Source organism: Anguilla rostrata, chromosome 14 (assembly GCF_018555375.3).
Source record: "Anguilla rostrata isolate EN2019 chromosome 14, ASM1855537v3, whole genome shotgun sequence".
NCBI lineage: Eukaryota > Metazoa > Chordata > Actinopteri > Anguilliformes > Anguillidae > Anguilla > Anguilla rostrata.
In genome coordinates, this window is record NC_057946.1 from 1,116,801 (window position 1) to 1,134,759 (window position 17,959).

Below are 17,959 nucleotides of genomic sequence, written 5' to 3' on the forward strand. Positions count from 1 at the left end.
CATTCCCTCAAATTAGCAATCCATGCTCCCCGCCCCATTAGTAATTGGTGCCCTGAAATAAGATAATTTTTCCCACACGTTTATAATTCATGCCTGCTCTTCTCCTTCTTCTTCCTACTGTTCTTCCTTCACCTCCCCTCCTTTCTTCCAGTGTCCATTCTCCTGCTCCTCTCCTTCTCCTACCTTCTGTTCACCTCCCCTCCTTTATTTCCATTTTCATTCTCCCAATCTTTCCTTTCATCCTGCTCTTCCTCCTTTATTTGGCCCTTGGGGGCCCACATTGGGTCTGCAGATTTTTTTACAAAAATGTAAAAGAGCAGTGTGTCAGAGCACTACCCACTTATAATGTGAAAGATTTAATGCCCCCCACCCCAAGCACACAGTTTACCCCTTACCCCACTCCAATAACACGTTTAACCCCCCACCCACCCAATGCACATTTACCCCCAACCCCAATGCTTGCATTTTAACCCCCCCCCCCCCACCACTGCACACATTATACACCCCCCCCCCCCAACCTGCCATCATGCATTTAACCCCCCCGCCTCAATGCATAATAATCACCAATGGGCCCAATGGAAAATAACTTTACACAACTTTACACCCACAGAGGTCTGGAGTGCCTCTCCAGCACATTAAACTCACTGAGATCAGAGTGGAGTTCTTCTCTAGTTAATTAAACTCACTGAGATCAGGTGGAGTCCTTCTCTTGTTAATTAAACTCACTGAGATCAGGTGGAGTCCTTCTCTTGTTAATTAAACTGAAGAGGGTGCGACAAGAGGGTGCAATACCAGCACCGACCAGCAGATGGGTGTGTTTTCTTATGAGACGACCAAAGGAATATTATTATGCACTTGAGATAAGAATTTGAAATCACAAGCACCTGCTTTCCACTTTAAAAAAGAAGTACCTCTTTAAGCCAAGTATGGTATTTTACATTCAAAATTCAGTTGATAGGAATTACAGTGCGCCAACTTGTCAATCACTTTTAGGTGAAATTAGCCAACATTTAACTCGGCCATTTAGTAGTTGTTAACCTGTTTCTGTTGACATTTATTGAATTAAATGTGGTAGCAGGCAGGTTTTGGTTAGTATTTTACACTGCAGACAGTCAGAATGTTTTGCACAGTTATTTATTGCACATCATGCATTAGAATTAACTCGGTTAATTTGTCCTTGCAGTGTGCGAATGCAGCACTGTCATGCTCATTTGAGCCTATTGGTCCAAAGCAGGGGTGGCCAACCCTGGTCCTGGGGAGCCGCAGGGTCTGCTGGTTTTCTGTTTTCACCTTAAATACAACAACCGCTTAGACAAAATAAACCAGGTGAGGTGAGTTAACTGTGTAATTAACTGCTTTATTGATCAATTAAGTGCCGAGTAAAAACAAAAACCAGCAGACCCTGCGGCTCCCTAGGACCTGGGTTAGCCACCCCTGGTCTAAAGGAACACCTCAGCACTGACTTGCCTCCTCGAGTAAGGTTTCAGAGCTTGCATTTCTGCTCCACACTGAGAGAAGAGTGGTGGGACAGGGAGAGAGTAAAGGGGGACTTGCGCTCGATGACATCACCAGCCTCAGAAATCCTGCCAAACACCAGAATCTCTCGAGGCTGATCTGATCATGGCTTTGACCCTTTAAGGTGTGAGGTCACGAATATGTGATTAGAATGTTCTTAACTGAACATTCTAATGCTGATGTCACAATCACTGCTGGTGACTGAATGCAATTGAGTTCTAGAACACTGACACTTCAAAGGGTTAAAATGGCAGTGGGCTAAAACTGTCTGCCCTTCAGGCCAGGCAGGATTATACAGGTGCAGTTACAGTGAGGTGCTTTGAGTGCTGTACTTCAAGGGTTATACAGGTGCAGTTACAGATTGGGTGTGTGTGTGCGTGTGTGTGCATGTGTGTGTATATGTGTGTGTGTGTGTGTGTGCATGTGTGTGTATATGTGTGTGTGTGCGTGTGTGTTTGTGTGTGTGTGTGTGTGTGTGTGCATCTGTGTGTGTATGAGTGTGTGTCTGTGTCTATCTGTGTGTGTGTGTGGGTGGGGGTCAAGTTGCATAAGAGTAGAGAATGCTTTCAGAGGTACACTTCAATATTTCATTGAATCGCTTCTAAAAATGAAGCGAGAAAACAAGAAAAAATGCAAGGAGCCAGAGATAGAGATGGGAGTGGCTTTACTCCAGGGGCAGCCTGACCTGTCTAAAGATATTACGCTCAAAGAGTGTTTAAAAATATAACATTTTATTATTATCGGCACTGGCAGGTTGCAGGTGTGTTGGCCACAGGTTTGGAGGGTCCAGTCAGGTAGGGGTCTGCATTTCATTGCTCTGTAGTGACCCCTGGTGGTTGATCAGGCACCCATGGACTGCATGCCAAGGCCGCATATGAAAGATCATCCTCTGAGTCCACTCTGTGTGAGCTGAACTGTAGTCTGCGGTGTGCAAAGTCCGCTTGACGAGTTTCAGAGTTGAACTGTGGATGTCTGAACTCTCCCGGATTGGTACTTTCGGTTGCGCGTGAACATGTTTGTGGTTGACCATTACAAATTGGACCAGCTCAACCCCACATTGGGTGCCAAATTTACAAAAAAATTTTTTTTTTCGAGTGTCATCCAGCGTGAAAAGTGTCAATCATCTGCAGCACCCAATTGCTACACTGGGGAATAGGATTTATGCTTTTCGAAACAGTCGAAGTCTGTACCTGCCAAATTCAGCTTTGGACCCACAAGCATTCTTCCCCTTCAAATGATTGAATAAGGCAAGACCTGCAAGGCAGTGGCATGATCAGCAGTGACAGGCCATTGGACCTCCCCATTAGACTGACCCGCGATTTCCCACAATTTCCTGGAGAGGAGGAGTGTGTGGAGTGGCAGGGGAGGTGGGGGTGGGAGTGGGGGGTGGAAGGTTGGAGTGGGAGGTACAGGTGCGGGTGGGGGTGGAAGTGGGAGGTGCAGGTGCGGGTGGTGTTTTGCGTGGGTCCAATTTTCTCTCTTTTCCTCCACGTTGATGTGCAGGTGTTCCATAATTCATAAAAGCTGAGTGGAAAGTGCCTGTTTGGTTTTAATGGGCGTACAACTCCAACATCCAGCTCCTCTGCTGAGCTTCCTCCACATTGATTAAACACCTGCATGATCTTCCCATTCTTACTTTTTTACTTTCAACATTTTTACTGTTAATCTATGTGTCATTTGTGATAATTATAATAAATATGTGTGTATGATATATCCACGTCTTTCTAAGTGTAAGTGTAAGTGTGTGTGTGTGTGTGTGTTTGTGTGTGAGGGGAGTCTCTCTTTCCTTCTCAAACATATCTGTTATTTGTGTATTATCAGTATTCCCTTATTGATTTCTACATTTTGTATGTAAAAATGTTGCTGTATTTCCAGAAGGTTCCGTGTGTCAGGTTCTGATCGGGTCTTTTTCTGCGGTTTTGGCTGCTGAGAATGCTGTGCTGTTCAGTACTGTAAGGATCAATCCAGTAACCTGCAGTTATACTATAAATATCCGCCCAGGCTGTTGTACCTGAATCTCAGGAATGAAGGATTTGTTCATGCGTTCTGATTGTTGATGAGAGCCCTCAGAAAGAAAAAAATAAACCTGTGTTAGTTTCCCTCGTCAGATGGAGACGGTAACACGTGTGGGCGCCCAGTCAAATGTCAGCATTGTTTTCAATCTATATACAGCGCTATCTTTTATATAAAGTGACATCTGTTGCTATCTATATGCAGTGCAACCTGTCCGTGAGCATTTCAGACGCAGTAACACCTCAAACGTAGGCATGAGAAACTACAGGATGGAATCGTTCCTGTTTAACTGCTGTTTAAATGCTCTGCATGTATTTACGAATCACTGCGGTGTCTGGAATGATCGTTGGTTCAGTCAAAATATGAAATGTGAATATATCTGTTCTAATAATTCTCAATTTTGTATTTTTCTTTTCGTTTCAGCATAAATCGTAAAATTTGACTGAGAAGTTGTATTCCAAGCTGCCCTAGAATTACATGCAGTGTATGTGTTTATTTTTTGTTTTAAACCGTGAATTCATGATTGCCCCTAGAGCAGTCATTGTAAAGGTTGTAAAACAGCTTCTGTGAATATCTAAAATATCCTTCATCGCACACATAAACTGTTTGGGCCAAAAACATACATTCAAACTGAAATGATATTTAAAAAACTTAGAAAGTGTTTTACAATAATATGTGAACATGTAGCAGTTACCTTTTATTTATTCTGTATTTAATGGAACTCGCTTGAGTCCTGTTGCATCCATTTGCAGAGTACAGAGCAGAAATGGCCTGTTTAAGGATAAAAGGCTCTAATAGCTTTTCTTTCACTGAAACATTTTTATGCTGCGAAGGGCATTTTGAGTTTATTTAATCTGTCTGGGTGGCTGTTTATGCACCATTATAAAGGACTGCATCTAGTGTTCCATAGAAAATCTGCTGCATCATTTGAATGGAAACTGACTGTACACTGTGAGGCTGCAACTTGCAATCCAAATATAAGAAGGAAATTCTATTAAATTCAATTCAATAAACTTTATTTATCCCTGACAGGCAATTCATTAAGAAAGAGGAAATTTATCCCAGAGAACAAGAAAGTAGATCCCAGAAAAAGAAGAAATTGATCCCTGGGAAAGAGGAAGTGCCTCCCAGGGAAAGAGCAAGTGGATCCCAGGGAAAGAGGAAGTGGATCCCTGGGAAAGAGGAAGTGGATCCCTGGGAAAGTGGAAGTAGATCTCAGGGAAATAGGAAGTGGATCCCAGGGAAAGAATAAGTGGATCCCAGGGAAAGAGGAAGTGGATCCCAGGGAAAGTGCTGAGTTGAACATATACAGCACATACCAAGTAAGTGGCCCTTATGTGTCTCATTAATAAGCTTAACGTGAATTCCACTTAATTTATTTTACAGAGTAGTTTATGCCAATAACTTCAGCACAATGTGTTTCATATAAATAAATAATATAACAATTATGAGGAACAAAATAACTTGTCATTTACATGTTCAATAAAAGTTGTTATAAATGAAATAAGAGCTACAATCAATGTGGTTTAATAGGGCATGTATTGTGTGTAGTTCATTAAGTTATAGTTCTGTCCTATCCCACACATTACCTAGGTTTTATTGAAGTTGTTTCAGTCACAAAACAGCCTTAGGTACCTTTAAAGGCATTGCGTAGTTTGGAGCTGTGTGGACGAAGACTTTATTTATTCATGTGTCTCGCCCGTTCTGACGCTGAGCAGATTAATTTATTATGATCCGGTTGCTCAGCCTGCCAGCGGAGGGTCTGTCAGCACCTCGAGCATTCCTACTGCACTTTAATCTCATTTCCCTCCAGACCGACTCTTAAAGGGTGCGGACAGCTCTCTCCATGCTCTGCTTCCTGTAAACAAAGTGCTCCTAAAGGCGTGATACTTACCGATCCACCAGGCAGAAGGGGAACTTTTAACACCTTTCATAATTCCCACTTCGGCTGTCTCTGCCCTGACCATCTCATGATAACCCTTTAATTGTGTTAATTGCCTCACAAAACACTGCAACTATAAATTAATATAATATTCAAATTATAATTATTCTGCAGTTGGTCCATGGTTTTGTATAATTATTGTGGATATGGAATTAAATGTCTGGCTCATTCATGGAGTTGGGTGTGCCGACGCACAATTAGAGTGTCATGGGTTGACTTTTTTAAATGGACCAGTTCTGTATCCAGTATCACTTACTTGCTCGTGTTAGTTTTCAGAGCCCAGCACAGTGAAATGCAGCTGCGACAAAATGAATATTCCAAACTCAGCCGCCACTACGACACATTCCAACAGAGACCAGCGTCATCAGAAGTTTTTTGTTTCGTATGTTTATTTCATCACTGATGCATACAGTATATTGAAGTGTTACACGCTGCTCAGCCAGACACGTCCAAGCACAAAGAAATGAGACATCTCTCCATTACACGTCCACATGCATGTTCTCCCTCCCCGATGATGTCATCAGCTTCGGAAGGAAGTGGGAAAGAAATGCAATCCAAGGTTGCAGAAAGTAAAAGAATTAAGTTAAGAGTGTTGAATAATAGTCATTCAGCATCTTCCAATTAGTATCTTTAAATCGCTCTCTTCTAAATATGCATTTTTTGTTGTGCCCCTTTTTTTCTTAGACCACGGATGACAGAATCCAGTACTCCTTTCAGCTGGTTTTTGATAGAATTTGCCACCAGCGATTAATTAAAATCATTAATTGGCTAAGGAATCCGCACACCAAGGGATTTGAGTTTGACAACCACGTCTTTGAATGCAATATTTATTTTACTTATATCAGCGAGGGTGCCACTGTGTATACTGGTTTACAACCAATATTACAACCTCTGAATATTAATAATCTGCCATCTGCTCTTCATTGGACATACATGCAGGATAATTTACTCTTAAGGCCATATTATGTCAGAAATATCCCTGTGCACTATGAATAATAAATATTTACACCCATATTTACATCCCAGGAGATGTAATCAGTCAACAAAAGCTTCCATTCTCTGTAATGTGCTATATATATGTGCAATCAATCCTATGTTACATTTTTAAATTATTCAATTATAAATCGGCAGGTCAAATCAGTTTGGTCCTAATTACTGAAATAGTGAAAGCCAGGCCACAGAAGCAAACTAATGTGTGGTTGAACTATTGAGTTCACAGCCAAAGCAAACCTGCATTGCCGAACAAACACGTTTTCAACACTGTTAACTGATCACAAGATAGGTTCCCAGATCCAGGTTTTGGGAACCAGTGCCTTATCTCAAGATAATGTGTCCTTAAATCGTCCTGTATGTCCTCAAAACACATTTCAGATAAAAACAAAGCCCACATAATACCTTCAGGGAGCATGCGGTAAACATTCTTAAGTCATTATATACAAAAAAAAAACATCTTAAGTGCAAAGTCAGTATCACTGTATCCTATTCAGTTTTAGTGTCAGTGCTTAAATGTGCTTTTTCCATTACATTACAGTTATGATTATGGTTGTAGCAAAGCATACATTAAAACAAACCCCAATATATGTTATAGGCTTAAGGAGCTGATACCGTACTCTTAACCTAGACATGTTTATCGCGATCGATTTCAAAGAGTCAGGCAGCAGTGCCTCAACACAAGTGCTAAAGCAGGACAAATTGGGGAACTGTCTTCAGATACACCTTGCTCTTGTTTTGTCCCGGCATGCAGTGTATCTGAGAAGCGATCGGCAGGTCAGCAGAGGAACCGACAGCCAGGAGAAAGAGGCTGAGCTGTCTCAGTCTCGGCTTCTGCAGAGAAAAAGAAGAACGTCTGTGTGCCATCGCGTCGTCAGCTTCCTCTTCTCCTGCAGTTCCTGCGAGTCACCATGTCTCCACAGCCCACGTCACTCCAGGATCCAGCTGCTTTCTCTGGGCCGTCCAATCCGCTTTCACCTCGAGGGCTTGGGGGGCGGGGTTACAGAGGTGGGGGGGTGGGTTATAGATGGGGGGCGGGGTTATGGGGGGGTTATAGAGGGGGGCAGAGGTGCAGAGCAGGGCTGTTGGGGCGGGCTGCCAGGATGTAGATGGCGCTCTCTTTCAGAAACTCCTGCCAGGACACGTGTCTGCAGAGAATTGAATTACATGTCATTTTGAAAGTTTATGAACCTTGCCCTTGTCTGACATAATCGCATAAAGCTTTAACCTAAGTCATTACATTTGCAGCCTGACTTGATAGTTAGTTAGTTAGAAGCATCTGCATCCAAAATGTAGACATATAGCAAACTGCCCATGTCAGGTTAAAGTGAATTGACCACTTAATGAAATTCTGTCATCACAAACAACACAACAAGCACACAAGCGCTCAAACACATTCACAACAGCCTTGAGAAAGGTCCAGTGGCAAGTAAAAATGAAACAGAACGAACAGCTTTTTAATTGTGTCAGTAGACCTGTTATCCTCCTTCTCAGAGGTGATTGGTGCTTTCTCTTGACTCCGCCCACTGATGGAGCTGGTGGGGCTGTTCTCTGAGATGGGTCCTACATGGCTGATGCTGAAACAAAGGACATGGAAGAGATGATGTCACCCACTGCCACCCTATGATGATGTCACTCGCTCCCGTCCTGTGATAACACCACCTACTGCCACCCTGTGATGATGTCACCTACTTTTGCCCTGCGATTATGTCATCCACTGTCACCCTATGATGATGTCACTCGCTGTCGCCCTGTGATGACACCACCTACGGCCACCCTGTGATGATGTCACCCACTGTCACCCCGTGAGGATGTCATGTACTGTTGCCCTGTGATGACATCACCCAATATCATCCTGTGATGATGACCCACTGGTGCTCTGTGACTGTACTGCATCCACTACATCGCTTATCAAAGACTGTGATCCAGGAGCAAGCTTCAAATATTGAGGAACTCTTGGCCACAAAATCATGTGAGTGGTACTATGTATGTAATACAGTCAGTACAATACTGCATGTACCTGGACCCCATTATGTATGGTGATCAGTGCGGTGTGTATAAAAGGGGGTGCGGTGTACACTATATAAGCCCTGCATTGCTCCTTTCCTGCATATTTACTGAATGAATGCACCTAGGGCCGCTGGGCGGGGGTGGGGGGGTAGGGGTGGGCGGGGGGTGGGGAGCGAGGGTACTGCTGGGCGGAGCCATCTCTGAGGACACGCAGCGATCTGATGGCAGATAGGTCCCCTGAGTGTAGGGGCTGGAGGGGGCGTTTGGAGGGGGGGGGCGCTGGCGGAGCATCTCTGAGGACACGCAGCGATCTGACGGCAGAGAGAGTCTGAAGTGTGCTCACGGAGCGAAGCTGCTTCACACGCTGCAGTCAGTACTCAGAACTCAGCCTCACTGCAAATAATGAACCTGATCACCGGGGGTTCCTTTCTGCCCTGGGAGCCTGTGTAATTAACCACAGAACCAGGAGAGAGAGAGGGGGGAGATCCTCCTTTCTCACCCCACCGTGGGGTTTTCAGGAGGAGAGAGAGGGGGGAGATCATCCTTTCTCACTCCACTGTGGGGTTTACAAGACTTGTCTGGAGCTCATTCATAGTCACAAACCTTCCTCCCACATCCCTGGAGCTTGTCACGCTTTTGGATGATTTTAAAAAAATCATTCATTTTTTAATTATGTGTTCTAAACAGATATGCTGTACCCTGATCTAATAATCGCTAAACACATAATCCTGCAATAACACAACAAGCCACGGACAGAATGCATTATTATAGTGCAGAATTCAATAGGGGATGGTACTTAGGAGGAAGTTATGGTGTACGTGTGTGCTTGTGCATGTTTGTCTATATATATTTACATTAATGATTTACTGCAAAGAATGATTGCGGTGTGTTCGTCAGTGGATTTATAAGAGGGTGAACAGAACTTATTTGTTCTGTCATTTCATTTAAAAACAGATTTTCCTGGTTTCCTACAGTATTTATTTTGTACTCTAGTGTGCCTGAATGTTGTGATTGAGTGACAGGTTGACAGATTCTTTCCGCGTGGCGGTCCCCTAGCGGAGCGGCGCCGTCGCTGCGTCAGAGGAAAGCGTTTTTGGCGGAGCCGGAGACCAGCCTGGGGAGAACCCCGCCAGCCCAGGGGGAAGGTACAGCCAATCAGTGCGCTTGATTCAGAATCAGAACTCAGAGCACGCTGCTACGCTGAAACTTAGCGCCTCCACAGGATGAACACCCCAGGCAGGTCTACCTTTCAGTCTTCTTCCCTGTTTGCCTTTATCATCACGTTAGCCTTTAGCACATTAGCCTTTATATCATGTTAGCCTTTAACACGTTAGCATTTATCATCACATAAGCCTTTTTAGCACGTTAGCCTTTATTATCACGTTAGCCTTTAGAACATTAGCATTTATCATCACGTTAGCCTTTAACACGTTAGCCTTTATCATCACGTTACCCTTTAGCACATTAGCCTTTATCATTACGTTAGAGTGCGTCAGGAGCTCCTTCTGACTCACCTCAGATTCAGCACGGGGGAACAGAGACGCGTCAGTCTGTGTGGAGGTGGCACAAGCAAGACAGGTGAGATGAGCGAGATGTTTAATGGGAGAACACGAAGCACCAAGGTCATGCAACAGACGGAAAACAAAAAAAAAACTGGCTAGCAGTGTCCACAGAGGCTTATGTGTCTGGCAGACATCACATCAAACATTTAACATGTGCATTTACAGTACACAGCAAAATCATCTGTGGCGAAGTCAACCCTGACAAAGTTTCTATGAGTCCACATGTACTTTATAAGGGTCTAAAGCACTCATCTGGAGCTCAGTCAGGGCTTGTTTCATGCTGAATATTTTGCTGCGTACAGTAGAATTCCTGCCAGGCCTTTGAAGACACCGCCCAGGAATCCACTTTCAAATTAACTTTGAAAAAATTGCAGTCGTTCATTTTTGTTTTCACAAACAAAATTTGGCAAATTCATAGACAATCACGCTCAAGTTAAGGACAAACACAGCGTGAATGAAGGTTGCAGGTGAAGACATGGCATCGCTAAACCAAAAACAAAGTAAATATACAGCTTGCATTTGTTTTTCAAAAGTAAATGACAATGGAAAACAGTGCCATTAATCTTCCACATTATTCACAGACTAACAAAGCTGGGCAGGGTGACGTGGGGTCATTCTCAATTAAACCAGCCAACCTTAACCCTTTTATTTTAGCTGCTGTAATTCCACGACTTAACGGTTACCTTCCAGAATGTTCCTTCTCACAATCTCCCCCTCCCTCCCCCACCGACATGAATGGCTGTGAGGCCTTTAAAACCGATTTCGGTCGGAATGTGAATTAGCGTGTGGGTGGAAAAGAGCTAGCTCACCGCCTCCCACGTCAAAAAGTTACAAAAAGAAAAAAATGAAAACAAGCCTGTGGTAAGCTGTGAAGCGAGGAAGCATCTGTCTTTCAGCAAAATGAAACGCATGAATTTTTAAAAAACTCTGTGCCAAGCCTATAGTTGTAAAAAAAGAAATCATTATTATTTTAAATGTTGGCTTCTGTGGCTCTAGGTGGCTGTTAATGTGTAAAAGGCCATTCTGTGGGCCCCTTAATGAGACGGGACGGACGGACGGGGGGGAGGAGGGGGGGGGGCATCAGCTGTGTTGTTTGTTCCTCTGATCCCTCAGTCTCGTCTCTCAGAGTCTGGAATGATGGCTACAAGTTTATGCTCTAAGTTTATGTTCTAAGATGGACGGGTAAAAAAAACACACACACACACACACACACACACACACACACACACACACACACACACACACACACACATACATACACAACACACACACACACACACACACACACACATACATACACAGACACACACACACACACATATGTCCCTACATGTGAAATTTCAGTGTGAGGGCTGGATATTGTTGACATGATTGATCAGTCGCCTGGAAAATGACCAGTGAAACAAAACTGTTTTCCTCGTACAATTCTGTTTTACTTTGCATTTACTTGAATTTAGTATTCTGTTTTACAACATTTTATATTATATTTGACTCTCTTTCTCTATCTCTCTCTCCCTCATCTATATCTCTCTCTCTTTCACTGGTTCTCTCCTTCATTTTCCCTCTCACTTAATTAAAAATCACGTATCTCGCCCTCTGCTTCCCCTTCTCCTCCCTCAGTGTTAACATTCAAGCAGTGAGCAGTGGAGACTCAGTCTGAGTCACAGGCTTTCAATATGGCCACCATTCTTCACACCAAACACCAGCCACTCTGGTCAAATGAGTCATTTCTCTCTATAACAACTTCAACAGGTGAAAATCTACTCAGCTGTCATGAGTGGCAGAAATAAACTAACAAGTTAATTCACATAAATATTTCAACAAATAAGACACTAACTGAACCGGGCGAATGTGTAGCAAACCGCTGCAAACTAGGCGTGCGGCTGTGAGTTGCAGGTTTGAATCCAAAGTGGAATGGTGTCATTGTACCCTTTCAGCAACTGAACTGTTTCAGTAAAAATCCAGCTATATAATTGGACTGTATGTGCTTTTAAAAAACAAAATAGTTGCTCTGGATAACAACTTCTGTTGAATGGCAAACTATCCATTTATAAAAGCTTATTAAATTTATAAAATGGAGAACTGACACTGAGGTTTCAGTAAATTAAGTAGACAGTTAAATGATCAATAGTGGCAGGGTTTTAATAGTTAAAAGACGGTGAAAACCCGCAGAACTTTTATAACTGGGAGCAGAATTCATGTTGTGCAATTAATTACAACAACAACAAAAAAAACAGACTTTTAATACCTCTGATGAGTGTGAAAAAGTGGGAAATATCTTTGACACAGCGGTGAGAAAATAAGGGCAGTGTGTTCCTGGCTTCCCGCAGTCAGACTTTGATAGAAATCATCAGAAGAGAGAATGAGGTGGGTGGGGGTGGTGGGTGGGGGGTTCTGGCGCTGGTTGGGGTGTGAAAGCAGCTTTTAATGACCTGGACCCCGAGAACCAACGAAGGCTTTGGCACAGACGGACGCGAAGAACACAAACAGAAGCAGAACCAGATACAAAGGCTCAAAGAGCTGCTTTGGGTTTAACGGGTCAGTGTCTTCTCACAGCGAGAGACATGCTTAAAATTCAGCTCCTTCTCTGTCTCTTTTACAATTGATTTTTTTTATTTGGCAAGGCAAATAATGAAATCAGCAATTATGGAGTCTTTTACAAAAGATGTTAGTCAAAGAATAAATCAAAAGATTTTGCTGGTTTGTGTGTTTGTATGTGGGTGTGTACGTGTGTCTGTGCATGTGTGTGTGTATGTACATTTTCGTGTGCGTGTGTGTGTGCATTTTTGTGTGCGTGTGCATGTGTGGGTATGTGCATTTTGGTGTGTGTGTGTGTGTATGTGCATTTTCGTGTGCGTATGTGTGTGTGTTTGTATGCATTTTCGTGTGCATGTGTGTGTTTGTATGTGCATTTTCGTGTGCGTGTATGTGTGTGTGTGTGTGTGCATACAGCAACCTACTAAATTAATTCCTATACCTGCTCCTCAGTTTGCACGTAGATTTACAGTCACACATACTGTGGCTGGTTAAGATAATGATTCAAAGTTTGTCCTTGAATTTGACTCACAGATAAGATTGCTATAGTCACAAACATGTCTTGGTAAAAACACACACAGTTTTCCCTGCATCTCTATCGCACTGGGACACACACGGTTTTCCCTGCACCCCTATAACACTGTAAACACGCGCAGTTTTCCCTGCATCTCTATAACACTGTAAACACACACAGTTTTCCCTGCATCTCTATAACACTGTAAACACACACAGTTTTCCCTGCATCTCCATAACACTGTAAACACACACAGTTTTCCCTGCATCTCCATAACACTGTAAACACACACAGTTTTCCCTGCATCTCTATAACACTGTAAACACACACGGTTTTCCCTGCATCTCCATAACACTGTAAACATGCGCAGTTTTCCCTGCATCTCTATAACACTGTAAACACGCGCAGTTTTCCCTGCATCTCTATAACACTGTAAACCAGGCATGTCAAACATACGGCCCGCGGGCCGGACCCGGCCCGTTGGATGATTTAATCCGGCCCGGCATAAATTTCTGAGTATGTCAAAAAAAGAAGCGAGTCTCTAGCTTATTTCTATCAAAAGTTATGATTTTTTAAAATAAATACAAACCAAATGCTCCCTCCGGCCGCGGGAGGGCAGTAAATGTGTAAAAGAGCTCACGTCCAGCATGCGGCATTGACACGAGTTAGTACTAAAAATAAACCGGCAATCTTGCTTCACAATTCACCACTACTAAACAAGTTATCGGTCAACACACCCTTCCCAAAATGGCACTGTCAAAAAAAAGAAAAGTGGACACGGAGTGCTTCTTTGAGCTACGAGGGGAAATTAGACAGTTCATGGAGAAGAGGGACGCCCAGTAAAGGAACTTAAATGCAAGGAATGGGTGCAGGATCTTGCGTTTATGGTTGATATTACACAACACTTGAATACACTTAACACTACATTGCAGGGCCGTAACAGAGTTGTCACTCAATATTACGACAGCATAAGTGCGTTCAAGATGAAACTGTCACTGTGGGAGACGCAGCTATCCAACGGTGACACCGCGCATTTCTCTTGTCTCACAGCTGTGCGTCCGGAGGCACCAGACCGTCCCGATAATGATTTGGAAAAATATAAAGACAACATAACAGATTTGCTGCGAGAGTTTGAGCAGAGGTTTCAGGTATTCAGTGAACTTGAGAACAAATTTGGCTTTTTTCGCTCGCCATTTACAGTGAAGCCTTCTGATATGCCAGCTGACATTCAACTCGAGCTTATTGACTTGCAGTGCGATTCCGCTATGAAGGATAAATTTGGGTCCGTGGGATTGGATACGTTTTATCAATATCTCGTGCCAGGTTACCCCAAAATAACAGCCATGGCTGCAAAGGTTCTATCCATGTTTGGGACTACTTATCTTTGTGAACAGGTGTTCTCCGTAATGAACAATAATAAAACAAAGCAGCGCTCAAGGTTAACAAATAAACACTTGAATGACATTGTTAAATGTGCTGCTACTCAGGATTTGACACCTAATATCGATACACTTGTGAAGGCAAAAAGATCCCAAGTTTCAGGAGCCAGCAGCAGCAAGTAGACTGCAGGAGTGCAGTAAGAGAGAAAAAAAGTGTGATGACACGAAATTTGTTTGCACTCATGAATACAGATCATTAAAAATAAGATTAATCTGGTTTCATATTAAAGACAATTAATATTGTGCAGTATATTCTCAGCTTCAGTAGGCCCAGCCTAGTAGTTTGATCTGATGTAGTCTAATCTTATTGCCCATGCACGGCTATAGCTTTTATTTTGTATTTCTTTTTTTATTTATTTCAAAGCAGTATGACAATTAAGGCGAAAATATTTTTTTCATAGCTCCCACTTGAGTTTGTTTAGTGTGGTGAGTTGGTTCAGGTGTAAAACTGCATTCACTTAACTGTTAAAATAAACCAGTTGTTAACACATTCACCGCCTAACATGAAATCATTTTTTTTTTCCATTGTTGGTGAATAAATGTGTTGTGCTTAGAAAAGATCCCTTGTCATCCGTGATTATAATATGTAGGGTAGGCTACAAATGTAGGCTGAATGATAAAGCATAGTACTGAAAAACAAAGCTAAATATTTGGAGTTGACATTCTTTTACTGATCCGGCCCACCCGAGAACAGAAAGTCTGGATCCGGCCCCAGAGCCAAACTGAGTTTGACATGCCTGCTGTAAACACACACAGTTTTCCCTGCATCTCTATAACACTGTAAACACACACGGTTTTCCCTGCATCTCTATAACACTGTAAACATGCGCAGCTTTCCCTGCATCTCTATAACACTGTAAACACACGCAGTTTTCCCTGCATCTCTATAACACTGTAAACACACACAGTTTTCCCTGCATCTCTATCGCACTGGGACACACACGGTTTCCCCTGCATCTCTATCGCACTGGGACACACACGGTTTCCCCTGCATCTCTATAACACTGTAAACACACACGGTTTCCCCTGCATCTCTATAACACTGTAAACACACACAGTTTTCCCTGCATCTCTATAACACTGTAAACACACACAGTTTTCCCTGCATCTCTATCGCACTGTAAACACACACGGTTTTCCCTGCACCTCTATCGCACTGTAAACACACACAGTTTTCCCTGCATCTCTATCGCACTGGGACACACACGGTTTTCCCTGCATCTCTATCGCACTGGGACACACACGGTCCTGTGAGCTGGGTCCAGATTCCTCCCTCAGTCGGGGACAGGCCGGTTTTTGGCGGCTTACTCACCTCACGTTGCAGGACTGCGACTCCTTGGCGTGCTTCTGGAACCAGGACTGCTGGGCCCTCTGGACCTCTCTCCACGTGATCAGACCGTCCCTGTCCAGGTCCAGACCCCCGAACACGGCCCGCGCCCGGTCCCGCTCTTTGGCAGTGAGCAGCCTCACCAGAGAATTCTGCAGGAAAATAAGGAGCGGCACTGGATTGGGACGGAGTGTGGCACAGTGGGTAAGGAACTGCGCTTGTAACAGAAAGGTCGCAGGTTCGATTCCCGGGTAAGGACACTGCCGTTGTACCCTTCAGCAAGGTATTTAACCTGCATTGCTTCAGTATATATCCAGCTGTATAAATGGATACAATGTAAAGTGCTATGTACAAAAGTTGTGTAAGTTGCTCTGGATAAGAGCGTCTGTTGAATGCCTGTAATGTAATGGATTGGGGGCGGGGTCTTTATTTTTATTTGGCATTGCTTTTCTAGTTATTCATTCCTGCACACTATAACCGGTCTGTCACAGAGTTAATTAAAAATGCTTGTTGCTTATTCAGTCCGAAGTGCAAAACAACATGATGGTTAAACTTAAAATATAGTTCCAACATAAGCCTTCTAATATAATATTCATTTTGTTTTGGTTGAGTTCTTTGTGTTAAAATATTCTTCATAAATAAAAAAGTGAAACCTGACAGAAAAGGTTTGGTCACTTGAAAGAAGCTAATGCACATCTAGACCGATACTGCTGGTGCTTCATCCAGAGCCTTGCGGAGCAGAACCGTTAAGGGGTACAGAACCGTTAAGGGGTTCCTACCGCTACATCTAGACCGATACTGTTGGTGCTTCATCCAGAGCCTTGCGGAACAGAACCGTTAAGGGGTACAGATCCGATTAGGGGTTCCTACCGCTGTGCGGAACTTTCTGAGTACCCCCAGAGACTCGTGGTACAGGAAGTCAGTCCATCCCACGCTGCCTCTCTTCTCGGGGTCCAGCGCAGAAAACTGCGCCATCACTTCCTCTTCCTGTTCGTCGGACAGGTCCTTCTCCAGCAGCTGCTTGTAGTGCAGGAAGTCGTCTGACCCCAGGCAGGACTCTGAGGCGTGTGGGAGAAAAAAAGATCCACGGTCACGGAATTCTGTGGTGACCACCACATCAAAATTATCCATCCATCCATTGTCTGTACCCGCTTATCCTAGGCAGGGTCGCAGGGGGTGCTGGAGCCTATCCCAGAATGCATTGGGCAAGAGGCAGGAATACACCCTGGACAGACCCGCAATCGCAGGGCACACACACCATTCACTCACACACTCATATGCATCAAAATCATAAATTACACAAGTAAATAACTTCTAATTCTAATTCTGAATTATGAAAGAAACTATGATAGGTTACCAAATGATCTGACAGCTGTGCCGCTGGCCAACAGAGCTATTCTTATATTATTATACCTGCTCAGGGTCTTTACTGTGAATTTAAAGACGCAGGTCTTTGACCCAGTGCTGTTTCCACACTAACACAGGGCTGGGGGGCAAACCTGGAATTATCTTGCATCGTTTGAAGGTGTCCAGCAGGCTGTACATTTCTTCTTCAGTCAGGAGAAGGTTGACGTTGTCCTGTGGGATCATTATCAACATTATCCTCATCATCACATCATCATCGTCACTATTACTTATTTGTTTATTTATTTGCTTAGCAGATGTTATTACTCAGGGCAAGGATAAGGAGTTACCACTGCTACATGCTGTTCAAATATACAGTATATTTTACACTCGATCCAAGTTGAACCTGTCACTCATGCATTAACTAATTTATTGACTAACACAAGTTAGAGAACATATTTTCCCCCCCTTTGCTAACATTTGGGGGATGAGGGCTTAAATAATCGATTCATTTTTAGATTATTGTTTAGTTTAACTCCTGGACCCAATGCCAGACTCAAGAGAAAACTTCATTCGAAAAAGCAAAATTCTTGAGAGGCCCATCAGCAAAGATGATACCGGCCGGTCCCACCTCGCCTGTTTCTCACTGACACCTCGTACATTTACCACGCAGCGGTTTACGACTTTTGTTTTATTAAATTTTTTTTGCGTCCTATTTTTTTTTTAGTTATTATATTGTTGTTACGTGAAGTCTGGTTTGCTGTAGCC

At 43.3% G+C, this 17,959-nt stretch overlaps 1 protein-coding gene across 5 annotated transcripts in view; it reads right to left on the reverse strand.

Annotated features, from left to right (window-relative positions):
- Positions 1-6,281: 6,281 nt before the first annotated feature.
- Positions 6,282-17,959, reverse strand: part of LOC135239535 (PHD finger protein 24-like) — a 37,353-nt gene continuing 25,675 nt past the window's right edge. Inside the window, exons 4-9 of one of the 5 annotated variants that reach the window (XM_064308241.1) lie at positions 17,347-17,425; positions 16,718-16,905; positions 15,833-15,999; positions 9,985-10,020; positions 7,912-8,037; positions 6,282-7,608 (exon numbers count right to left, since the gene is read on the reverse strand). In XM_064308241.1, coding sequence (XP_064164311.1) covers positions 7,512-7,608; positions 7,912-8,037; positions 9,985-10,020; positions 15,833-15,999; positions 16,718-16,905; positions 17,347-17,425 — 693 coding nt within the window. In that variant the 3' untranslated portion in view covers positions 6,282-7,511. Of the gene's footprint in view, positions 7,609-7,911; positions 8,038-8,808; positions 9,585-9,984; positions 10,021-15,832; positions 16,000-16,717; positions 16,906-17,346; positions 17,426-17,959 lie in introns of those variants that run through there. The other 4 variants (XM_064308242.1, XM_064308243.1, XM_064308244.1 and 1 more) reach the window with 4 other exon arrangements.